The sequence below is a fragment of the Lissotriton vulgaris genome, unplaced genomic scaffold (genome assembly GCF_964263255.1).
Source record: "Lissotriton vulgaris unplaced genomic scaffold, aLisVul1.2 SCAFFOLD_504, whole genome shotgun sequence".
Taxonomy (NCBI): domain Eukaryota; kingdom Metazoa; phylum Chordata; class Amphibia; order Caudata; family Salamandridae; genus Lissotriton; species Lissotriton vulgaris.
In genome coordinates this window covers 615,365-636,060 of record NW_028244312.1, presented here as the reverse complement: position 1 = coordinate 636,060, position 20,696 = coordinate 615,365, and the positions used below count along the sequence as shown (strand labels likewise).

Below are 20,696 nucleotides of genomic sequence, written 5' to 3'. Positions count from 1 at the left end.
CTCCACTGGCTTCCCGTCAACAAGAGAATTACATTCCCTCTTCTCACCCATGCACACAAGGCCCTCTACAAACTAGGACCCGAATGCCTCAACAATCGACTGTCCTTCTACACACCCACCCGCCAACTTAGATCGTCCAATCAAGCCCTCGCCGCAGTCCCGCGCATTCGAAAATCCACCATGGGCGGCAGATCCTTCTCCTTCCTGGCGGCCAAGACCTGGTACTCACTCCCCACTCACCTCCGCCTTACTCAAAACCACATCTCCTTCAGAAAAGAACTCAAAACGTGGCTATTCGACAAAAATTGAACCCCCTTCCCCAAGCGCCTTAAGACCCTCTGGGTGAGTAGTGCGCTATACAAATCCCTGAACTTGAACTTGAACTTATTAGGGGAGATAAGAAAGGTCAGGCACCAGGACCAGATGATGTTCCCCATGAGGTTTATAGAGCTTTGGCTAGTATTTTAAATCCTTTTCTTGGTGAACTGTTTAACGCAATACTCTGGACAGATGCTGCTATGCCAGAATCCTGGAAAGAGGCTATTATATCTTTAATCCCAAAACCAGGGCATTGCCCCAAAAGTTGCAATTCCTATAGGCCCATATCGCTTTTAAATTGAGACTATTAGCTTTTTGCAAAAGTTATGGCAGAAAGACTAAATGGGGTCATGCTACAGCTGGTACACAATGATCAAAAGGGGTTTATTAGAGGTAGGACTTTGAAAGAATTGACATATACACTCAAGGGTCATCTCTGAGCCCCACCCTCTTCAACGTCTACATGAGCCCCCTCGCGGCCATCGTACGCAAACACAACCTCAGCATAATCTCCTACGCCGACGACACCCAGCTGATCCTCTCCCTGACCAACGACCCCGCCTCCGCCAGAGCCAACCTGCACGAAGGGATGAAAGAGGTAGCCGAGTGGATGACAACCAGCCGCCTGAAACTGAACTCTGACAAGACGGAGGTCCTCATCCTGGGCTCTTCACCCTCCGCCTGGGACGACTCCTGGTGGCCTCCCGCCCTGGGCACCGCACCCAAACCGACAGACCATGCACGCAACCTGGGCATCCTGAACTCCTCCCTCTCCATGACCAGGCAAGTCAACAACGTCTCCTCGGCGTGCTTCAACATCCTATGCATGCTACGAAAGATCTTCTGATGGATCCCCTCCGAGACCAGGAAGACCGTCACCCAGGCCCTCGTCACCAGCCGACTGGACTACGGCAACGCCCTCTATGCCGGTACCACCGCCAAGCTCCAGAAGAGACTCCAGCGGATCCAGAACGCCTCAGCCAGACTCATCCTCGACATCCCACGAACCAGCCACATCACCGGACATCTGAGAGACCTCCACTGGCTCCCCGTCAACAAAAGAATCACCTTCCGCCTCCTCACCCACGCACACAAAGCCCTACACAACCAGGGTCCGAGCTACCTCAACAGCCGAATCAACTTCTACGCTCCCAATCGCCACCTCCGATCAGCCAACCACGCCCTCGCCGCCGTCCCCCGCATCCGAAGAGCGACTACGGGAGGAAGGTCATTCTCCTACCTGGCCGCCAAGACCTGGAACTCCCTCCCGACCGACCTGCGCCTGACCCAAGACCACCTCGCCTTCAGGAAGAAGCTGAAGACCTGGCTGTTCGAGCAGTAGCGGCACCCCCCCCCCCCCAGCGCCTTGAGACCCTACGGGTATTTAGCGCGCTATATAAGTATCACTGATTGATTGATTGATTGATTTAGCCTCTGCTTATGAGCTTCCCTTGGCAGTAATGGCGCTAGATGCCACCAAAGCATTAGATCATGTGAATTGGGTTTATCTGCAGGTGGTGGCTAAATCTCTTATGTTGGGCCCCAATTTTTTGTACCAGAAGCCAGGGTCCTGGTTAATGGGGTATTGACCAAAGTTGTTCAGATTACAAAGGGTACTAGGCAAGGCTGTTTCCTGTCTCCACTCCTGTTTGATTTGTATATTGAGCCACCAGCTAGGAGAATCAGAAGTAATACAGACATTTTACCATTTGACTATAATGGCTGGAGCAGGAAAATAGGTTTATATGCTGATGACATCCTGATCTTCACTACCAATTTACAAAAAACCTTGCATTGTGTTTTCACGTTAACAACAGACTTCGGGAAAATCTCAGGTTAGGACATCAATAAGGAGAAAATGAGGTAATGGCCTGGAATACAGCGATCGGCGAGCTCAAGTTCAAGAAAGAAATGAGATATCTAGGTGTAAAGATCACCCAGGATATTGCAAAGCTTACCAAAGAAAATTTTGAAAAGGTTAGGAAAGAAGTGAGTGGCTGGCTGAAGAGCTGATTGCATCTGCCATTAACACTGTTCGGCCGAGTCAATCTCATAAAAATGATAGTTCTCTCCAAAGTTTACTTTTTTGTTCGACTCAATCCCCTTACCTTTTAAGAAAGAGTTGTTTGTTATGATGCAAAGTCAGATCAGTTCCTTTATTTGGTCATATTAAGGGCCATTGATAGCATTAACAGATCTGCTTTTCTCCTCATGGGCTTTTCTATTAAAGAATGGTAGAATGCTTTTGGACAGACCCACAAAATCTGAGATTGGCAAAATGTTTGAGGTAATGTTGAGGAAAGAGAAGGGAGCGAACTGTGGTTACATGTACAAATATGCGGATCCAAAATACTTTAAAAAAGTTAGACTGAAGATTTTAGGGGGTATGGCTGAGACTTGGTATAAGATTAGGAAGATTACAAAATTGCCATATTTTAGTCAGATTGCCCCCATCTGGGAGGCTCCAGGCTCTCCAGAATGGACTAAGGACGCATTGGCACTGCCACTTAGAGAGGCTGGCATACTAAGATGGAAACATCTACTTCAAGAAGGTCATCTGATGAATTTATGACGTTACAATGCATACATTTACAATGCATGCCTTTACAACACAGTGTTTACATCGCAACATCCTTTACAACGCATTCTTTTACACTGCATGCCATTACATCGCATTTTCAGAAACTACCTTTACAATGCATTCCATTACATTGCATTATACCTTTACCACCCATACCATTACAATGGATACCATTACATCGCATGTAAGGTAAGTGTTGGATAGTATAGGGGTAATAATTACTGTTCTAACTCCAGTGAGTGCAACAGTAGGGTAAGTGTTGGATAGTGTAGGGGTAGAAATTTGTATTCTAACTCCAGTGAGTGCGACAGTAAGGTAAGTGTTGGGTAGTGTAGGGGTAAAAATTACGATTCTAACTCCAGTGAGTGTAACAGTAGGGTAAGTGTTGGATAGTGTAAGGGTACTATGTGTTCTAATGGTATGCAGTGTAATGACTTGCAATGTAATGCCTCTGTTGTAGTGACATGCATTGTAATGACATGTGTTGCAGTGACATGCGATGTAATGGCTGCGTTGTAATGACATGCATTGTAAAGGATGTTGCGATGTAATGACTGGTATGTAAAGGTAGTGTGATGTAATGACTGCGTTGTAATAGTTGTTTCCCTATCTGATTACGTGGTTTTCAAAATTTAAGTTTCTCCAGATTCAAATTTGGTATCAGGCCAAGGACACAAAAATCGGAGAATCTAATTATTTGAGGAGAAATTGCTGTTGGGGGTCGTACCAAAAAAGGAAATTGCGATGTGGTATTGGCTGATGATAGAAATGGAAGATGGGGTTTTTACTCTGCCAGAGGACCTTTGGGGGGATGCTTGCCGCAGACCAGGCTGGAAGATCAAGGCAAGTATCTATGTTTAGGTTGTACAAAATAGTTAAACATGCATACCTGTGGAGGAACCATCTTTTTACCATCCATAGGGCCGACTGGACCTCCAAAAGGTTATCCAAATTTGGGTCTGGAGGTGATGTGTCATGTCCAAAATGTATTCTCAACAACAAGGGAACCCAATTAGGTAAGAAAGGACGTTGGGTAATATTTATGTATTCAGAACAATGGTCCTTACATTAACCAATACACGAAAGAAAGAAATATAGACTAAAATTAGTACTATATTTTGAGTGTCCAGCCGGGCCAAAAGTTTAAAACTTCATTAAATTATTAATAGACATACATACAACACAACAATAATAGGGGACACAGTTCTGTATCCTACACAAAAACACAATACAAAATAACACTTCTTTTATCAATTTGATTAATGTGTATTGACTACAGTTAACAGTCATACACATTAATCACATTGATAAAAGAAGTGTTATTACTGTTTTTTGAAGCTTGTCATAACAATATTTTACAGTCTACAAGCCTTTTTGTTTCGTCTGAAAAGTTTTTGTTTTATATGTATGTGTATTGTGTTTTTGTGTAGGATACAGGACTGTGTCCCCTATTATTGTTGTGAATTTATGTCTATTAATATTTAATGAGGTATTACACTTTTTGTCCGGCTGGAAACTCAAAATATAGTACTAATTTTTGTCTATATTTCTTTCTTTTGTGTATTGGTTAATGTAAAGACCATTGTTCCGAATACATGTCCAAAATGTGGCAGCATGAAGAAAGATGATCTGCATATGTTTGTACACTGTCCAAAGATCAGTGAGTAATGTTTTGTCCAATGCGTTGAACCTACAAATCAAGGTAAGCGTCTTACTAGTTATTTTTGGAGGCTTGGATCCGCAAACTATAGTTAGTAATAATCGTGCAAAATTGGTTTTTTATGCCATACCCCTGGCGCACAGAGAGATTTGCAAACGGTGGTGTCTCAGGCTTCCCCAAGTTGTGATGACTAGTTAAACTCTGTGAGGAGGGTGGCCAAGCGTGACATTTCAGATAAAGGGAAAGGTATGAGTTTTGGATACCCTTGTTACACTGGTGTGAGCAACAAGTAAGAACTTTAGACCTGGGGTCCAATGATCAAGCCTTTCTCCACCTCGGCTGGCACCTTCTCTACTGAGCAGAGAGGCTCATGGAGACTGTGTGTGGATTGGAAGTAAAAGAGGAGGGATGTCACAATCCGAGGGCGGTAAAAGGTGAATCCTCTTCTTGCTCCTTTCTCCAGCGATTGATGTCTTGGACACCCCAGGTTGGAAACATGAAGGGAAAGGTGTGAACGAGGTAAATGAGGATAAAAAAAAGGGCGGACTTTTGTGTTAAATTGTTTGTCCTTGTTTTAATCGAAACTGGAAACGGGTGTCTACCAGACAGGGCCACAGAGAGTTATCCTACCTGCTCTAAGGCCTAGCCTTCTGGGCACCTGGGTCTGATCTTGGAAGGTTTACAAGAGCGCACAGGCTATGTCTCTCGGGTCAGCGAGCTGACCCTGAGGTACCTTCTGTTTGTCAATATATGAATGAAATAGGGATCTGGTGGAGGCATCGACCCTGGCCCCCACTGGCCTGTCCAGGGACAACGCAAACACTGAAGGTGATAGTTGTGGGATATAGATGGCCAAATTGAGCTTGGAGAGGATAGTGAGTGCCCCTCAGTAGCTAAGTTTATCACAAGGACCCCACTGGACCATTTGCAGGCCATATTATCCTAAGCTATGCAGTGGAAAAAAAGCTTTTGTGATATTTATTCTACTTTTGAGACCATGAAGCAACATAAAACTTTGCTGAAAAAAAAATCTGAGTTTACCTGATTTATTGGTGCTATCACATTCATCTCTCTCTGTCTGGCTCTTCTTCAGGACCCCGTTCTCCTGGTGCAACTTGAAAACTGAAGCGAGAGGAGTTAGAAGAAAGAGAAGGAAACCATGAGAGAGAAATACCAATATGAAGGATTGGGAGAGAGGAAGTGGTCCATCTTTCAAATGCTCCTTCTGCACCTCAAATAAACTGACCATCACAACCCCTGTGATTGACATGCCTTCAGTTCCTCCTCTGCCCATTCTATGAAGAATGAAGTATTCCGCTGTTTTCTTTCATTTAAAACACATCCATGACAGCGGGAGTGATGGTCTCTCTAAACATTTGCTGGTCTTATTTGACCCCCTGATTATGCTCATGTGTCACTGTATAGACCCCAATGAATAAGAATACCAGACGTCTCCATGTCAGGAAAGACTCAGTGTTCCACTTGTTAAGCTCACTTTAACAACACTTTAACAACAGAATGAATCCTGGGAGGTGTAGTCCTGATGCACTTCTGTTGATTCAATTAAGAAACACATCTGAAAACAAATGTTTGTTAAACAAAGACTAGCACTGGATCACTGCACCCTCAGTGACATCAGAGTCTTCTGCTAATTTCACTCAAAAAGCACCTTGGATTCCAATGCCACACAATGCATTCTAGCAGCCCAAACATGTTGCTGCCGAGCTCAGGGTGCAGCTCTCCACCACTCAATGTGGTGCTACCATGGCAGGGCTGAGGCGGAGTAGACATGTACTCTAGGCCTACTAAAATACATTGACAACCATTGGTGGAATGTTTCAGTACAGTGAGATTGTCGCGCACTGTCACATGTACCCTTTTGTTGCTGCTGAAGATCAAAGGTGAAGGGGATAAGATGCAGTGGTTCTTCTGTCCCTGCCCCAGGGCCTTGTTAAGACCAGTTCATAAAACACAGAGTTCTGCAGCTGACAAACCAGCCTTTTAAATACAGTTTAATAGCAGAGCGAGGGTGGTTGGCTTTGGCAGGAAAGGAGGACTCACTAATCAAGATTAGGTTTAACAGTCAAATAACAATTGCTGAAAATGTGTTATTAAACAGGGTTGACATGTCACTCCATGTCAGGAAGATGTCATCTATCAACTCTTGCGCTTTCACTAAAGGAGTGCCAGTTATTGGATTGAGTTGAAGGACACCAACACTGCAAGTACTACAAACTGCCCTGGACTGGATGAACGAGGTCCTCATAACATGTAGGAACTGATTTATCAAGACTTTGCCCCAGTGCAGAGTCAAGCAAAGTAATGCAAAGCCATATCTACTAAGATAGTACACAGGGCTTAACGGTGCAAAATAACACCTCCTAAATGCATTTTCCAGCACCTTTCTAATGTGTGCAAAGTTTTGAAGTTGGTGTAAGCATAGCATCATGTACTGTAACAACAACCTTCTAGTAAAAACATATGCTAGGCTGGATCGTGCAGAGGAGTGCGCGTGGTGGTGGGCAGTCTGCTTGAGTACCGCGATGGGGAACAGAGCAGCAGCCCCATATCTTAGTAGATACAGCTCTGCAATGCTTTCTTCTCCTAGAGTATCGTAGCGTAGCATCCTAGATGACAGCACTGCACTAAACATTCGTAAATCTGCTCTGAACTGGAATAGAAAACAGAAGATGCCCTGAGTGATTTCAAACAATTATTATTAAAGCCAATAAGTCAGGTCTTGGCAAAGTGATGAAATGTTGACATCTGTTTTAGTTTTTACTGCAAGCATATTTCACAAAAACGTAGAAGATGTAAAAAAAATAAAAGCAACACTGCCTAAACCTGGAGGCCAAGGGCTTGTAATAGAAACCAAAAGTTATTCATTGCATATAATTTTAGTAGAAATGAATGAGTGTTTCCTAGCAGACAGGTGCACTTACATCAGGTAAATAAACCCCTTCTACATGTATTTTGCATCACAGAAAAATATAATTCTTAATGTCGGAAAGAAAAAGTATTATAAGTAATGAATTATCAAATCAAATCAAATCATCTTTATTCGGTTTCCGTTATTCGTAGAAAAACCATGAAAGTACAATTAAAACAATGTTTTAAAGAAGTTACAGTAAAAAGACCATAAAAGTACTATTAGAACAAAGTATATTACAAAAATTGCAATCAGCAAAAGTCATACAACAATCCATTCACAAGGTAGTTAGTCAAAAATATATATATATATTTTAGGAATCATGATTCAAAATATAAATACATAAAAATTAACGTTTAACCAAGATTGGGGCGATGACTAACACAAAATTTAAGAAAACAGGGTATGGATTTAGCTTATAGTTAATTTTCCAGAAATTGGAGCGCTAAAAAGGCTGGGCGACAGGCTCGAAGCCCCATGGATTTCAGTATGGGGACAATCCAGCGTCTGCGTGGGATATCATAGAATCTACAGAACAACAATATATGGATTGAGGATTGTGCAGAGATGGAATCGCACGGGCATAATGATAAATTCCTTGACCAATCATTCTGTTGAGGGAAGGAAATTAGACGATGAAAAATGTCTGATCTAAAACGAGTTAATTTTTTCGTACTGATTCAGGTTAAATATAGAGGGCCCGATTCACAGAACTAACTTAAGACAAAATCCTAAACTTACTACTTTTGGTATTCACAGAAGTTAGGATTTTATCTTAAGTTTGTCTTAAGACAGACTTAAGACAAAAACCTAACTTAAGTCTGTCTTAAGTCTGTCTTAAATCTGTCTTAAGACAAACTTAAGACAAAATCCTAACTTCTGTGAATACCAAAAGTAGTAAGTTTAGGATTTTGTCTTAAGTTAGTTCTGTGAATCAGGCCCTAAGTATGGTTGTATGGAAAAAGTAGTTTGAACAGTTAACGAGTGCTGAACTGAGCTCTTCCCTATCTCATGTGTAAGTCGTAACTGGCCTAGATGCAAAAGACACAGGCGCATATTATCAAGAAAGCTCGATACATTATCGCCGCTTTTATCGGCAGGAAACTGCCGATAAAGCGACGATAATGGGCTTGATAATATGCTCCATGTAATTCCAATCGACGCCCATGTTAGATGTGAAGACATCTAACATGGGCTTTGACTGGAATTACATGGAGCATATTAACAAGCCCATTATCGCCGCTTTATCGGCAGTTTTCTGCCGATAAAAGCGGCGATAATGTATCGAGCTTTCTTGATAATATGCCACACAGTTTTTTTAGCTCCTTTCTTGGCATCTCGGAGATAGTCAATGGATGATTACATTATCTCCCGAGGCCTAGTCATCAAAAAATTACTTCACATGGGCTAGCCATCTGATCTTAGGCATATTATCAAGCGTCATGCATTCCTGGGCTAGGCGTTGTGTTAACTCGCACTGTTCAGTGGTCCAGATGCAACGCCATAACATGATAGATTGGATTTTTAAAATGTCTAATATATAGCCCAGCCCTAATTCTAGGTGGCACCCGTATGTCGAAGTGCTTTGGGGGACTGCTAGTAGGTAACGCAGGAAGGAATTCTCTACCTTCTGTAGTAGATCCGTGTTTGCGTATCCCCATAGCCCTAAGCCGTAGCTGGCAACACTAACGCATTTTGCCTGATAGATCTTTAGCATTTCTTGCGGGGGTCTCTTCCCTAACTTCTGCGCGAATACCACCAATGCAGTAGTAGCCCTCAGAAATAATAGTTTTCTCGCATGGATGGCCATTGTCCATTTGGACTTATTATCTATTAAAATCCCTAGATTAGGATAGGATGTCGTGCACTCTAGTGTAATGCTGTTAACAAAGATATCTTTCATTTTTTTCGGTCTGGGGCCGGCATGCATAGCGTAAGTCTTTTTTATATTCACTTTAAGGTTCAGGGAATTCATAAAGCTGCAATATTTATTTAATGACTGCTGGAGCTGAAGGGGGGTTCTTGCCAAGATCACTGCGTCGTCGGCATACAGTAATGCTGGAATTGGTCGACGATGTATTGTTGGCTCCCTTTGACCATCGCTGATTCAAGCCCATTTGTGTATAGTGTAAATAGGAAGGGGGCCAGAACACAACCTTGTCTGACCCCTCTCTCTATTCGGAAGGGCTCAGTGAGTTCTCCCCCTGCCCCGTACCTTACTCTTGCCTATGCCCCAGAATAGAGCTCCCGTAAAAAATTCACCAACGGAGGGTCCACCCCCATAGCTAGTATAATTGCCCACAGTTTATTGTGACTGACGAAGTCGAAAGCTGCAGTCAAGTCAACGTAAACCATGTGCAAAAATCCTCCTTTTGCTTGGACATACTTCCCTATTAAAAGTGAGAGGTTCAAAGCCTGGTCCACTGTACCCAATCCCTCGCGAAACCCATACTGCAGGTCTGAAATTATATTATGGTCGCTTGCCCAGTCCTGAAGACGATCTAAAAGGATATGTTCAGCGACTTTGCCAAGAGAATCTAAAAGCGGTATGGGCCAATAGCAAGTTGGACTATGGCGATCGCCCTTTTTAAAAATCGGGACCAAAATTGATGTGGACCAGGATTCGACTAAACCAGCCTTATTAGCTGCTTCCAAGACTCTCGTAAAGATTGGAGTCCATAAATCTATTTTATATTAATAAAGGTCCACTGGAACCCCATCGGGCCCAGGTGCTTTTCCTGATTTCGATGTTTTTAAGGCGTTTATTATCTCCTTATGGGTAAAACTTAGCTGTATGGGGTAACATGATTGAATTAAATAGGGCTCCCTCTCCACACCCTCAACTTGGTCAAGGGTAGTATCTTCAATCTGAGTAAAACATTTTGAAAAGTGTTGGACCCAAGTATTCTCGTCTACAGCTACATCTAGCTTCGGGGAGTCACTTGCTTCAGAAAGGAAGGGAGATTTAACTATTCTCCAACAAGCGGCACTATCCTTCATGTAGCAACTCTCATGCAATTGCTTCCATAGACCATTTTTAATCTGAGATTTACGTTTTTTTAACGCCGTGTTATAAGCCTTTCTCAGTCTAATAATTTCTTACTTGTCCCTATTACTTTTGCTCAGTGCGACTTTTAGTGTTGAGTACGTTTTTGTGCACTCTGAATTGAACCATCCCTTCCTAGCATTCCCTTTTCCTTTTTTTTTACAAAATAACTCTTCTTCAATAGTTTTAGTAATGGTGGTATAGCTAAACAATATTTGTTCAGGTGTAGAATTAAGATCAAGACAGATTTCAAAAGAAGGCAGAGCCCGCTTGACTACTTTGGCCTTTACCAGCTCTTGATCTACTTTACCCCATTTTAGGGAGAAGCCATTGAGTCTGTCTAAATTCAGAGATTGTTGGTCCAAGAGACTCCAGTAATCTGTCTCCACCAAAAGGGTAGGAACACATATGGACACACTATTGGGAAAGTGATCGCTTATTGCATTAGTGATTGTCTCGAACTTTTGCATAGTTGGTGCAATGCGAAACACGTATGAAATCAATTATCTTTGTAAGCCCTCTCCCATTGAAAGTAGAGGAAAAGGGGACGGGGGGACTAACCAGTTCATTTGCAAACATTAAATCCATAGTAACCATTATCTCGATCATATGATTACCCACATTCGTATGCGTGAAATACGTTAAATTGTTCTCATCCTCGTCCTGAATGCCACAATTGTTGGTGCTGTTCTTTTTACACAGTGACAAATTAAAATCACCGCCCCAAATCAGTGCAAACGATTTATTAATATACTTTGAACGCAAGTCTTGTAATAAAAAGGAAACCTTATTTAAAATATCAATTAAATCGATTTGGTTCAGGTTGTTATAAAAATTTACTACAAAATAGATGGACGCCTTATTTACAAATATCAGAAGTACTTGATAATTACTTTCTAGCCTCAAAACCTCTATTTTATAAACTGATAGGACATTTGATATGTACATTATTAGGCCCCCTTTCCGCCTCCCTCAGGAAGATTGAATTGCCTCCGAGAAGTAAGTTGTATATCCCACCAAGTGGGCAAGGGTACAAAGCCATGTTTCCTGCAAGCAAATGATATTGTGTTTCCTTGCTAATGTTATCCAATTATCGTTTGTAATTTTAGAGACAATGTCCAACTTTGAACCTTTCATTTTGGGATGGAAACTCATTTCATGGGGCGAGTTCTCTCTGCTCCCCACTATTTGTACATTGAGTACAGAGGATCGGTGGTTCTAATCCGGCATGTGAGGGCTCAAGAGTTGTTGTTTCCCGTTGACTTAGGGGTGCCATAGGACTCACTGCCGTTGATTCTACTACTACCACGTCCAGTCACTCGTTATCATCCAGGCCTGACAAGGCAGTAAATCTATTGTAAATTGGGATAGATTGTAGGGGCCATTTAACCGTATGAGGCTTACGCAAGTTTACAGGGGCATAATTAGTTCTTTATGGAGGATGAAAAAAAGCCCAATGGCAGTATATTAATCCCAAAAGCATTAACAGTATGGCTTGTCCCTATGCTCAGAATTTCATTTACAAACAGGGGAGTGCCAAATGTCATGACTATGCAATCCCCCAACAAGACCTTTTCCTGCACCCCCAATCATTGGACTCGTCTAACCATCTTGAAGTCTTGAAATAGTTCGCTATTCAGCCCAACCCTATTACTACTCTATTACTCAGCCAATGTAACGATTTATTCTAGAGGGATGTCCATGTTTCCTCATTGGGAGCTTGGTTGGATGGTACATTACCCACAATCATGACATAAGGGGTGGTTTCTGGTGGAAGGTCCAAATGGGGATCTGTGGGTGGTTGGTCAGCAGGAAAAGAGGTGGAAGGATGACTTTGTTTATGTTGCTGGGAGGAAAGAGGCATTTGTACTTGAGATGGTGTTACCTGTGGAATCGTATTACTAATTGTGTTAGTCTTCCTTTGCATCGTGTGCTGTCTCCTTTTTTCTACTGCCTTGTTGTGCGTCTGCTCAATCGAAATTACTAAAGGAACTATCCTCTTCGTTATACCCCCTCTCTTATTGGGGAATGTGGGTTCCCTACGTGAGTGTTTAACATCATGTTTGGACCCAGATCAGTTATTGGGGTTGAAATTATTGATTTGAATTTGCTATTTAAAATGTTTTCCATATTAGTCATTCTAGTTGACATCTGATCTAGCCTAACCCTTATGTACGAGTCCAGTCTCTCCACTAAAGCTGTTAAATTCCGTATCTCAGATTGAGACTGGACAGTTATGCTACCAGATGAACTAGCTTTTTGTTTTGATTTAATTTTAGACTGGTCTACTCGTTTTTTCTTCGGGGAACACTTTTCTGTTGTTTTGGCAAATGAGAAGATGAGAGGACAACAATTAGATCTGAATCTTTGTGGGTGTTTTGGCCACCACCAGCTCTTGGTCTTGTTTTTTTTGCCTTTTTTGGGGGGGTTGTGTAGGGGACTCACTGTCAATAGACTGCATATCAGCTGTGATGGGTTGGATACAGCCATTTACTGTACTAGAGGCTTTTCCCCTAAATTTGTTTGGGTAGATTCTTCATTGTAGGGTAGCTCCTGGCTTGACCCAGAAGATGACCCCACAATGGACTCCTCTACTGTTAGAATCTGTTTATCCAACGCATCGACCGCTCCAGTTAAATAGCTCAGTAAGGTTTGCTGGGTATCAGAGTTCGGCCTACTTCCCCTGGGACTCAATAATTTCCTTTTGCCCATGATTCAGTGTAAATTACTCAAACTATCTAGTGGAATTCAAATAAAACTGTTAATGCCAATAATTGATAAAGCTGCCTCAACAATATGACCAAAGAACCAAGAGACCAGGCCCAGCCCAGCCTCTGGTATCGGTAATCGGCGCCTGAATTTTTATGCCCAGGGCGGGGGGAGTGTCACTGGCCTCTGGCGAGACCGCTTCCCGCTGGGATGGGAAGTCCTGGGCAGCGCGCGGTCCGCGGGGCAAGGAAGGCGAGTCTCAGAGCCTCAAACAGCAATCCCCGGTTTCAGGCCCCCCGCGTTGTTCAACATAGTTCCTGGCAAAAAAGGTATGGCAACAATGTATATCCTTCTAAACAGCGTCCCGCGCCGTAGTAATCGTCGCCTGATTTTATATGCCCGGGGGCGGGGGGAGTGTCACTGGCCTCTCGCGAGACCTCGCTTCCCACTGGGATGGGAAGTCCTGGGCAGCGCGTGGTCCGCGGGGCAAGGAAGGCGAGTCTCAGAGCCTCAAACAGCAATCCCCGGTCTCAGGCCCCCGCGCTGGTCAACAGAGTTCCTGGCAAAAAAGGTATGGCAACAATGTATCTCCTTCTAAACAGTCCTTAGTCTGTGCAAACACGTCCGGAGCTCGCTCCACTGAGGATCAGATACCAAAATTATTGAAGAAAAGGACGGTGCACCAAAGAATAATATCAAAAGAGCTTCCAATATATCCACATGAATTCTTTATTCTTTTTCAATCTTTTAAAATTCAACCACAGCCAACGCGTTTCGTTCCATTGGAACTTCGTCAGGGCTAAATAGTCTCAATTTAGGTCCAAAGTAGTCCTGTGCCAGAAAGTCCAAGTCATGATCAGCCCGGATTCTCCGCAATTGATAAACAGTAGTCAAACCGTAGTGAAGTTGAGATAAACTGAACCAGTATGGCAATATTTCTGAGTGGCACAATAGTGTCTGGTTCTGTAGGATACCGGCCCACAATCCACCTTTTTAGATGGGCAATGTAGACCCCTCAAAATATGTAACCAAATAATGACAAGCCAGTGTCGCGGCCGTCCATCCTTATGATATATCATAACATAAGGAATTAGTTTTATCATCACTTAAGAATGACTACAAAAATGTTAAAAAAGTATAGCGGATAGAAAGAAAGAACGAAAAAAGCACTGGGGCCGTCCTTCAGTTATATGCGCTGGACACAGTGAAGTATATGACCAATTTTGTCAAGTTCGTCGATCATGCTCGTCAAGCCCTAATGGACAGGTCAACCTTGGTACCACATGGAACAATCAATCAATCAATCACAGCATTTGTATAGCGCGCTACTCACCCAGAGGGTCTCAAGGCGCTTGGGGGAGGGTGGTCCGCTACTGCTCGAACAGCCAGGTCTTGAGTTGCTTCCTGAAGGAGAGGTGGTCTTGGGTCAGGCGGAGGTGGATGGGGAGGGAGTTCCACGTCTTGGCAGTCAGGTAGGAGAAGGATCTTCCTCCCGCTGTGGCTCTTCGGATGCGGGGAATGGCAGCGAGGGCGTGGCTGGTCGATCGTAGCTGGCAGGTGGGAGTGTAGAAGGTCAGGCGGCCGTTGAGGTATCTGGGGCCTTGGTTGTGGAGAGCTTTGTGTGCGTGGGTGAGGAGTCGGAACGTGATTCTCTTGCTGACGGGGAGCCAGTGCAGGTCTCTCAGGTGTCCCGAGATGTGGCTGTGTCGGGGGATGTCCAGGATGAGTCGTGCTGAGGCGTTCTGAATGCTCTTGAGTCTTTTCTGAAGTTTGGCTGTGGTTCCGGCATAGAGGGAGTTACCGTAGTCCAGTCGGCTGGTGACGAGAGCCTGGGTGACCGTCTTCCTGGTTTTGGTGGAGATCCACCGGAAGGTCTTATGTAGCATGCGTAGGATGTTGAAGCATGACGAGGAGACAGCGTTGACTTGTCCGGTCATCGAGAGGGAGGAGTCCAGGATGAAGCCCAGGTTGCGTGCGTGGTCCGTTGGTTTGGGTGCGCTGCCCAGGGCGGGGGGCCACCAGGAGTCGTCCCAGGCGGAGGGTGATGATCCCAGGATGAGGACTTCCGTCTTATCTGAGTTCAGTTTTAGGCGGCTGTTCATCATCCACTCGGCTACGTCTTTCATCCCTTCATGTAGGTTGGTCCTGGCGGTGGCGGGGTCGTTGGTGAGGGAGAGGATCAGCTGGGTGTCGTCGGCGTAGGAGATGATGTTGAGGATGTGTTGGCGTGCGATGGCCGCGAGGGGGCTCATGTAGATGTTGAACAGCGTGGGGCTGAGCGATGATCCTTGCGGTACGCTGCAGATGACTTCGGTGGCCTCGGATCTGAACGGGGAGAGGCAGACTCTCTGTGTTCTTCCGGCGAGGAAGGAGATGATCCACTCCAGTGCCTTCTCCTGGATTCCGATGTTGTTGAGGCGCTGCACTAGGGTGCGGTGGCAGACCGTGTCGAACGCTGCGGAGAGGTCCAGGAGGATGAGGGCCCGTTGTCGAGCAGGGCTCGGATGTCGTGGGTGGCTGCGATGAGGGTGGTCTCGGTGCTGTGGTTGGCCCGGAAGCCGGACTGCGAGTGGTCGAGGGATCCATTCGTCTCGAGGAAGGCGGCCAGCTGTTTGTTGACGGTCTTCTCGATGACTTTGGCAGGAAAAGGAAGGAGCGAGATGGGGCGGTAGTTTTTAAGGTCAGTGGGGTCCGCTGATGGTTTCTTCAGTAGGGCGCTGAGTTCGGCGTGCTTCCAGCTCTCTGGGAAGGTGGCGGTGTCTAAGGAGGCATTGATGATGTCCCGGAGATGGGGTGCGATGACGGAGTCGGCCTTGTTGAAGACGTGGTGAGGGCAGGGGTCGGTTGGTGATCCGAAGTGGATGGAGTTCATCGTGCGGATGGTGTCTTTGGTGTTGACCGGGGTCCAGGCGCGGAGGGTGGTGGTGGGGGGCGTTGGTACGGTCGTAGGTTGCGTCGGCAGAGTGCTGAAGCTGTAGTGTATATCTGCGATCTTGCTGTGGAAGAACGAGGCGAGCGAGTTGCAGAGGTCTTGCGAGGGGGTGATGTTGTTGTTTCCGGCGCTAGGGTTCGAGAGCTCTTTGACGATGTTGAAGAGTTCCTTGCTGTTGTGGGCATTGTTGTCTAGTCGTTCCTTGAATGCGGTTTTCTTGGTGGTGTGGATCAGCTGGTGGTGTTTTCGGGTGGCGTGCTTGAGGGTGGTCATGTTGTCTGTAGTCGGGTCTATGCGCCAGGCTTTCTCGAGGGCCCGGCAGTTCTTCTTGGAGCTCTTGAGTTTGTTGGTGAACCTGGATGCTTTCTTGCTGCCAGGTCTGATGGGGGGGTCTTCAGTGGGGCGAGGTCGTCTGCGCAGTTGGTGATCCACCTTGTGAGGTTGTTGGCGGCTTGGTTGGGGTTCGCTGAGCTGGAGGGAGGGTTCTGGCTCAGGGATGTGGTGAGCTGGTCGGTGGTGATCTTGTTCCAGCTTCTGCGGGGAACCTGTTGCAGGTGGTGGTGAGTGGTGGTCCTTCTGAAGCTGAAGTGGACACAGCTGTAGTCTGTCCAGTGGAGTCCGGTTGTGTGGCTGAAGGAGATGTCCTTGCTGGAGGAGAAGTCAAGCGTGTGGCCGGCGTAGTGGGTGGGGGTGGTCACCAGTTGCTTGAGTCCGAGGTTGGCGGGGTTGTCCAGCAGGGTGGTGGTGTTGCTGTCGTTGTTGTTCTCTAGGTGGAAGTTGAGGTCCCCTAGGAGGATGTAGTCAGCGGAGGGGAGGGCGTGCGGGCTGAAGAAGTCGGCGATGTCTTCGCTGAATTGTGTGCTAGGTCCCGGGGGTCTGTAGATGAGGGTGCCTCTGAGGGTGGTCTTGGGGTCGGTGTGTATCTGGAAGTGCAGGTGTTCGGCAGTTGAGAGGGTGTCGTCGGAGTTGGTCGTGATGCGGATGGTGTTCTTGTGGACGATGGCGATGCCTCCTCCGGTCTGGTTGACGCGGTCCCTCCGGGTGATCTTGTATCCGTCTGGGATGGCGATGGCGATGTCGGGCGCTGAGGAGGCGTTCATCCATGTTTCCATGAGGAAGGCGACGTCTGGGGATGTGGAGTCGAGGAGGTTCCAGAGTTCCACGGCGTGTCTGTGGACGGAGCGGGTTTTGAGCAGGATGCACTTTAGGTGGTTGCTGCTGGTGCTCGGCTTGGCGGGTGCGGTGCAGGTCCGGTTGCAGGAGAATTTGCAGGATTGGCAGGTGAAGGGTCCGTGGGTGCGTCCTGGGGTGGCTCGGTGGCAGCTCGGGATCTGGCCGGTGTGGAGTGCGTTGAGGGTGGCTGCGTCGTAGGTCCGGCGGGTGGGCTGGCTTCTGCGGGGGCCAGGGGTTCTGGCGCTGGGCGCGGTCCAGGCGCAGACGGGCTTACCTTTGGCGCGCCTTCGGCGCACAATCGGCGCGCCCGCTGCGCGTACGCATGCACTCTGCCATAAATGGAGAGTGGGGGGGCGGGGCGAGGGAGGAGCAGCTGGGAGGCGGGAGCGGGGTGGCCAGTGGGGGGGAGTAGTGTGGTGATGCTGGAGGGGGTGGGGCCGCGGGGAGCAGCGGCAGGGAGCGGGGTAGGGCAGGGAAACAACTGGGCACACAGAGGCAGCAAGTCACGCAGGACTGGCCAAACAAGGGAGCGACGATACCAAAACGCTACTAAACAAATGGTTGAAAAAACGAATGCAGGCACAAAGAAAACGAATGAGGCACAGATAAGGGCAGTCAGGGGCAAAACGAATGCAGGCACAAAGAAAACGAACGAGGCACAGATAAGGGCAGTCAAGGGCAAAACGAATGCAGGCACAAAGAAAACGAACGAGGCACAGATAAGGGCAGTCAAGGGCAGGGGGCCAAAGCAAACAGGGGCAATACTTCGCTGGCAGAGGCGGTGGTGGCAGGAGGGGCCGGGCACACTCGGGGTAGGCCACGTGGTGGGAGGAGCGACCGGGTCTGACCAGGTCAGGTCAGGTCAGGTGCCCATCTGGATGAGGGCCCCATGCAGTCTGGCTCCCATTGAAAGTTCGCCCGGTGCATTTAAAGGACTAATATCAATCGCATTTTATAAAAAAAAACACCAAACAGTGGTTTTAGGAACACAATATCTATATATATTATTCAATTTTAACAATTTTTTTATACTGATCGTTCTTTTGTATTGGTTTTTATTAATCACACAAATAAAGAGTCATTGTCACTGGCACAGTAAATTATTGGCCTACCAGCTATGCCCAGGAAGTGCACTTCTTTATCGACTGATGTGCACATGATCAGGCAAAATTCCATAACTTGCAGTGCAAGAGAGGTAATGATTGAAGTGGGATCACCCTTTGCATCCTGTGGTATGCTGTGGCAGATGGGTGTGAACTGTGAATGGCAGCTGAACAGAACAATAGCTAAACAAGGCCAAACCAAAGCCTCTTTATGATTGTGTTAGACCATAACTGCCTTAGGGTGTCCCTCCCCTAAACCTTTTGCCTTACACCTCCATTTTTGCTGATCTTATTTCTGTTGGCTTCCGGTCTTTGTGATCCTTAGCACTGCTAAACAGTGCTAAAGTGTGTGTGTGTCTCTAAACATGGTAACATTATTTTACACCTAATTGGCACATTTAATGTACTTGTAAGTCCCTAGTAAAGTAGAACTACACATACTCAGGGACTGAAAATTAAATGTAGCTAGTGGGCCTGCACCACCTATAGTGCCACCAACTTAAGTAGCCTTTTAAAACATATCTCAGGACGGCCATTGCTGCCTGTGTGGGCAGTTTAAAACTACGATATTGACTCGGCAAAATAAACATCTTGCCTCACATATACCTTCCTTTCTCATAAATATGTCACCCCTAGGATTGGCCTTAAACAGCCCACACAGCAGGATGCAGTGTTTTCAAAAAGTTGGATAAACGCTTTTAAGTTTGACATGTTTTACATGTTCTGGAATTGAAAAGTCCTGCCTCTCCCATGGAAGATATTGGGTTAACTTACTACATTTATTAAGTAATAACTTTCAATTTGGAGCAGATAGGAATGTTGAGTTTTGTGACTAAAGCATTGTAATTTAAAGCCCTCTTTATTGGTAAAGTCGGATTTTACATCACAGTTCTGCAAATATCACTTTTAGAAAGTTTTTATATCAAAATGGGCAACCCAAAATACCCTTGTGGGCTTGGGTAGATAAGTGTTCTGTAATGTTGCCAACAAGGTATATATTTGAAGGTGTATTTTAGCAAAATTAGCAAGTACTTCCTAGACATCTGTTCAAGACATCCACAATAAATGAAAAGCAAAATCCTCTATGTACATTCAAAAATAAATAAAAACGATCCAACAGTGTGTATACTTCTCGATCACCTTTATTTCGGTTTGTCGAACCATAAAAGTACACAATAATACCATCTTAATAAAATAAATAATTCATAAAAGAAGTACCTAGTTCATTAAGGTTCTTCTTTGTAATAATTTAATTTCATAAATAATCTATATACAAAAATAGAGCGCAAAATACATCTCCACAAAAAGGTGATTTCATATCGACTAAAACGCGATTCATTGAAGCAAATAGTAAAAATAAATTGCAAGCACATTGAATCTGTTTATGCTAAAACACAACAGAGTGACTCATTGCTAAACAAAGTCCAGTAACTCAAGGGACTATAAATAGGCTCTTGAAGGGTCGGCTGTGCTGACCGTAGTGTCAAGTAGAATTCTTGGGCACAATTATCCTCGTCCTTAACTCTACTAAACTGCTTAACATAGTAGTTCTTGGGTGTAACCACTTGAGGGATAAGTGGCAACCTCTGATGTGGGTCCTGTCCCTGTTTGTTGCCGAAAATTCCAGGCAATACCCACCCATTCATCTACAGCCATTTTACCTAAACTGTCCAGGAATAATGAACGGTCAACATGACCCTAAGATATACGTGAATCAATCAAATGTCTTGGAGCCTATGGCAAACTGCAGAGATCGGAGAGAGCACAGGAACTGCCAAATAAAAGAAGTCTTTTCCACCTCAAGAGCCCCAACAAGGCAGAATAAACCTAATCTACAATCTGCCAAATCTTTCTTTCAAGCATTGGAGAGAGCTTTAAAGAAAGAAACCACCAAATGGTGGAAAGCAGCTCACCTCAGGAAATATCTGGAAGCAGATAGAATACTGAGGGATCTTCAAAATTCTAATATTTCCCCCGGTGGAAACAACTAAACCTGAATGAATATCAAAATGGGAAGAGAATTTGGGTGAAACATCAAATAATATGATTTGACAGCTAATTGATATTGAGGACGAAGAACATATCATATAAAAATCCAAAGAGGATGATCTGACAAAGAAAATTGAAGATTCAAGTTTGGTAGATATAACCATAAAAAAACGATTACATTCTGAACAGGGTTATTGACAAGTATGAGGAAGATCTAATACAACAAAAAAATAGAAAATTCAGACTCAACCAATTT

At 45.2% G+C, this 20,696-nt stretch overlaps 1 protein-coding gene across 1 annotated transcript in view; it reads right to left on the bottom strand.

Annotated features, from left to right (window-relative positions):
- Positions 1-20,696, bottom strand: part of LOC147668103 (uncharacterized) — a 414,401-nt gene that overhangs the window by 136,256 nt on the left and 257,449 nt on the right. The window contains exon 6 of the mRNA XM_086948782.1: positions 5,601-5,681. Coding sequence (XP_086804908.1) covers positions 5,601-5,681 — 81 coding nt within the window. The remainder of the gene's footprint in view (positions 1-5,600; positions 5,682-20,696) is intronic.